This window comes from Myotis yumanensis, unplaced genomic scaffold (assembly GCF_028538775.1).
Source record: "Myotis yumanensis isolate MYYU_CA2020_CCGP unplaced genomic scaffold, mMyoYum1.0.hap1 SCAF_1, whole genome shotgun sequence".
Classification (NCBI taxonomy): Eukaryota; Metazoa; Chordata; class Mammalia; order Chiroptera; family Vespertilionidae; genus Myotis; species Myotis yumanensis.
The window spans coordinates 130,022,845-130,027,005 of record NW_027223752.1 but is presented as its reverse complement, the minus strand read 5'-3'; the positions used below and the strand labels follow the sequence as shown (position 1 = coordinate 130,027,005).

Here is a 4,161-nt window from a genome sequence, read left to right as displayed (position 1 = left end):
CAAAACAATCCACAATATTTTGAATCCTGTCTTCTTTCTGGCTTCCAGACTTTTCTGGGAGATAGGAAACAAATAGTCATCCCATCTCCACAGTCGTAAAGAAAACCAGAACATGCCAGTTAAGGATGATTTACAGCTTGGAGGGAGATTGACTTTCAATGATATAATCATGGGCACCCTTAGCCTGGAGGTCACCTGTGAGTAAATAAATAAAAGGAGTCCCCTTCTTGAAGACTCGGGCTCTTAGGAACAAGGACGGGCCATCAAATAGTTTTGTGTGGGGAAAAAAATTGCCTCATTCCAGAGAGATGTATTCTTGCACACTCACCTTGTGACCGCATGTGGTAAATGCATGCCTTTAGGGGCAGTTGAATTTCTTTCATAGAAAAGATAGACGTAGCAAATGAACCTTGAGTCTTTTTAACTTATTCACCTAGATCTGTTCTTTTCATGCTTACTCAGATACCTACCTATAAATATCAGAAGGAAAAAGCCCATCAATATATGTGGTTTTCCCCCTAAAAAATATAGATCTGAAATATCAGGTGCATATAAAAAATTCCAACATAATCTGATTGAGACTTTAATCTATCATCACAAATTTAGCTTTACTTTAAAGGTGTAATGGATTTTCCCTACCATCCCAGAGTGATGTCTGGCCACCTGGCTTGCCTTCAGCAAAAACCCTGCTAGTACCCCTGATTTAACCAGTACCCCCTGAACTCTGAGGTGTCCATCCACTCTGTTTCTTGGCTGTGAATCCCCACTTCTCAGGCTGCTTTCTGAATTGAGTCCCATCTCTGCCCCCTCACCCCTAAGTCCCCACTGCAGTTGTGTCCACACCTATCACTGAGGTCCCTCCTTGAAAGCCTGCCTTATAAGTGTCATATATATATATATATATATATATATATATATATATATACACATATATACACATATATTCTTTAACACTATTGCCAGTTGAAGAAACAGCAGCTCTTAAAGGATAAATGCCTTGTCCAAGATCCCAAGGCTGGGTGCCACTGAGATGGGTGACCAATATATCCACCTTAGATTTAGAATGAGGAAGTGGCAGTGTGCTGGACAGAAGACTGAACCCTGGCTTGTGTCTATGTCACCTTCATGGCAAGGGGGAATTTAAGGTTGCTAATCACCAGATGTTAAAATAAAGAGATTATCCTGGACCTTCTGGATGGGCCCACGGTAATCAATATAATCACAAGGGCACTGTGTTGAGGAAGAGGAGTCAAACAGCTTTTGGGAAAGAATGAGATAGTCCCCACTATGCTGATGGTTTTGCAGATGGAGGCAACGTCCACCAGCCAAGAAAGGTGGGTGCCCCTGAAGCTGGAAAAAGCAAGAAAAGAAATTTTCCGCTAGAGCCTCCATAAAGGACCTTGGTGTGAAGCCTATGAAACCCATTCTGACCCCCAGAAAGGAAGGGAAAAATAAAGAAGTGGAAGAGAAGACAATGGAACTGAGTTGAACATAGAAAAATAAAGTTGAGCAAAGATACAAAGAAGGGGAAGAATTATCAGGTTGGAGGGAAGGCAGCACTGAGGAGTGGTTGACTGGGTCTTCATTTTCAGTTTCTAATGAGCTTTATGATCTGAATAACCTGACCCCAAGGGGTCCTGAGTAGGTGACAATATCCCCATTTAGAGATGAGGAAAATTTAGGCTCTGGGTTTTAAGTAATTTGGCCAAAGAAACTTGGGCTGACATGTAGGCAAAAATAACAGGAAGGAGTAGCCAAAATTCAACAGGCAACTGCTACGTGAATAAGGCTTTGATTGCAATTGGTTTTTAAATAGGTAGGTGCTGGGTTTTTCTTTTCAAAAATGTAAATAATATTACTGAACAAACATTTTAACACAAAAATCAAATACAAAAATTAATCATGGTCTGGCTACCCCCCCAAATCATGTCTCCATGTCACTTTCTTATATTTTCACTATACATATTATAATTTTGCATGGTTCTGATTGTAATATAAATATACTTTTGCATCTATTTACTTCACATTATAAAAATTTACTATCTTGTCATTATAATTATAATTTGTAATAAGTGATTGATATTTCATCCTACTCCTGTATAACTTACTAATTTTCATACTGTTGATATTTGATTATTTCTAGTTTCTTTTCAATATAAATAATGCTGTATTTAGAAAACAAATAAAAATATAATAGATTTATAAGAAATAATAAAAGCATCACAAAATTAGACCCTAACACTTACAAAATATGTCAACATATCACAATAGTTTTTAAAATCAATGTGGGTCCTTGTGTTAGTTCCAGCTACATGATCAGTCTCTATTATGTTATTGGCACAAGATAAGTCTTCAATAAATGTTCATTGCAGGAAGAAAGAAGGAAGGGACAAGGAAGGGTAAGAAAGAAGGGAAGAAGGAAAAGAGAAAAGGGAAAAGACTTAAGAAGCTTTTAAAATGTAATAATACTTACAAATTAAAGGTGACCATATTTTTGAAATTTGTAACATAATTTAACTGCAGGAGACTTAAATATAATTTTAATAAAAAATAATAACATTATATTTATCCACCTGTTCCTGTTGAAATTACTATTTTACTAAGGGGAAAACAAATGCTCTAAAACAAAGTTAAATGTTATCTGAGCATATTGAGCAAGGCTCATAATCTGGGGTGGTAACTAAAAATTCAAAGGCCAGATGGCTTGTAACAAGAAAGATAAAATAGTTACTATAGGGATTAGATGAAAGTCAACTCAACATTATAACCAAAAGCCACAGAATTGGTAGCAGCAATACATATAGCGAGGAGGAAAATATATATTTTTTAAAGATGAGAATGTGAAATAGCTTTATTATCTTTTAGTTCAGATTATATAATAATTTGTATCTGTGAAAGAATTCAAATTTATTGAATAAAAGACTGCTTATGATTTATAAAGCAATGGAAAAATAAGTTGTTGAAGGGGCAGCATTTAAATAAAACACTCCTGGAGAGGATGTGTAATTGATATGAATTTGATTAAGAAAAGAAACTTTGTATTAATTTACCGTGTAGACTTATACAACAATCCATTGTAGAAAAACACAGAAAGTAAAGTTTTACGTGATCCTAACAGAGCACCCTTTCCTTGATCATAAGACAGCCAAATATTTTTGGAAGTTAAAGCTAAGTTTACAGACATGCAAGACACCAAAAGACCAAACAAAAAACTCTTTATTTTTAAGAAAAAAGTATGTTTTCTCATTTTCTATTTTTGGCATAAATTTTAATTCTTTCCTGTGGAACCAAAACCTCCTGAACCTCTTTCAGTGTCATTCCAAATTTGAACTCCCTCTATTTCTGGATTTAAAAAAAATCCATTTATTTCTCACAGTTGTGAAGGTTGGACAGGTCTAGAACAAGGTGCTGGCTGATCTGGTTCCTGGTCAGGCCACCCCTCCTGGTTTGCTGATGGCCTTTCTTCTCACAGTATCTTCACATGGCAGTGGTCACCTTTTTGTACTGCAGTTTTTTCTTCACCCAAACTAAACATTACAGCACCAATATTTCCTCTATAATCTTCATCTCCGATGACAACAGCTCCTATGTCTATGAAGTGTTTTGCAGCCAAGCCAGAATGTGGGGCTGCTCTTCCGTAGCACCCAGAAGGAAGAGCTTTCTGAACATAGGTCTCACCAGGGTTTTCTCCTAGTTGTACTGTGTAATCATGGGCACTGTGCAGGTCATAGCTCGCCGTCTGCTCGGACCCCTCGGTCAGGCAGGGTCCTGTGCTGAGAGGCAGAAAGTGGAGCCACGTGCGCTCTCCCCACAGGCCCAGACCCCTTGTGGGGGAAATGGCAGGTGTCTCTTCAGAGCACGGCATGGCAGAGCAGGAGGGCTGGGACAGGAGCAAAGGAAACAAGAGGACGCAGAATTGAAAATGTACATATATGTTTAATGCTGGAAGTTGAAGATTGAAAAATAGGATACAATTCTATTTAGTTTCCAAATCTATTCAAATTTTTACTTTAAGTAATTATGTTTACTGACATATCAAGAATGCTCTTTTGTTTTGTTTTTTAATGTGCCTGCAAATACAAATACTAGTATATGGGAAGAATTGACTGAAACTCAGAAATATTACAATGAGAATATAAATTGCCCACTTTGACACAGAGG

At 37.2% G+C, this 4,161-nt stretch overlaps 1 protein-coding gene across 1 annotated transcript; it reads right to left on the bottom strand.

Annotated features, from left to right (window-relative positions):
* Positions 1–3,370: 3,370 nt before the first annotated feature.
* Positions 3,371–3,865, bottom strand: LOC139005707 (deoxyuridine 5'-triphosphate nucleotidohydrolase-like). Its single transcript, XM_070407927.1, has 2 exons — positions 3,482–3,865; positions 3,371–3,412 (listed from the first exon to the last, which is right to left on the bottom strand). The coding sequence occupies exons 1-2, from the start codon at positions 3,863–3,865 to the stop codon at positions 3,371–3,373; spliced, it is 426 nt and encodes a 141-aa protein (XP_070264028.1).
* Positions 3,866–4,161: the final 296 nt, after the last annotated feature.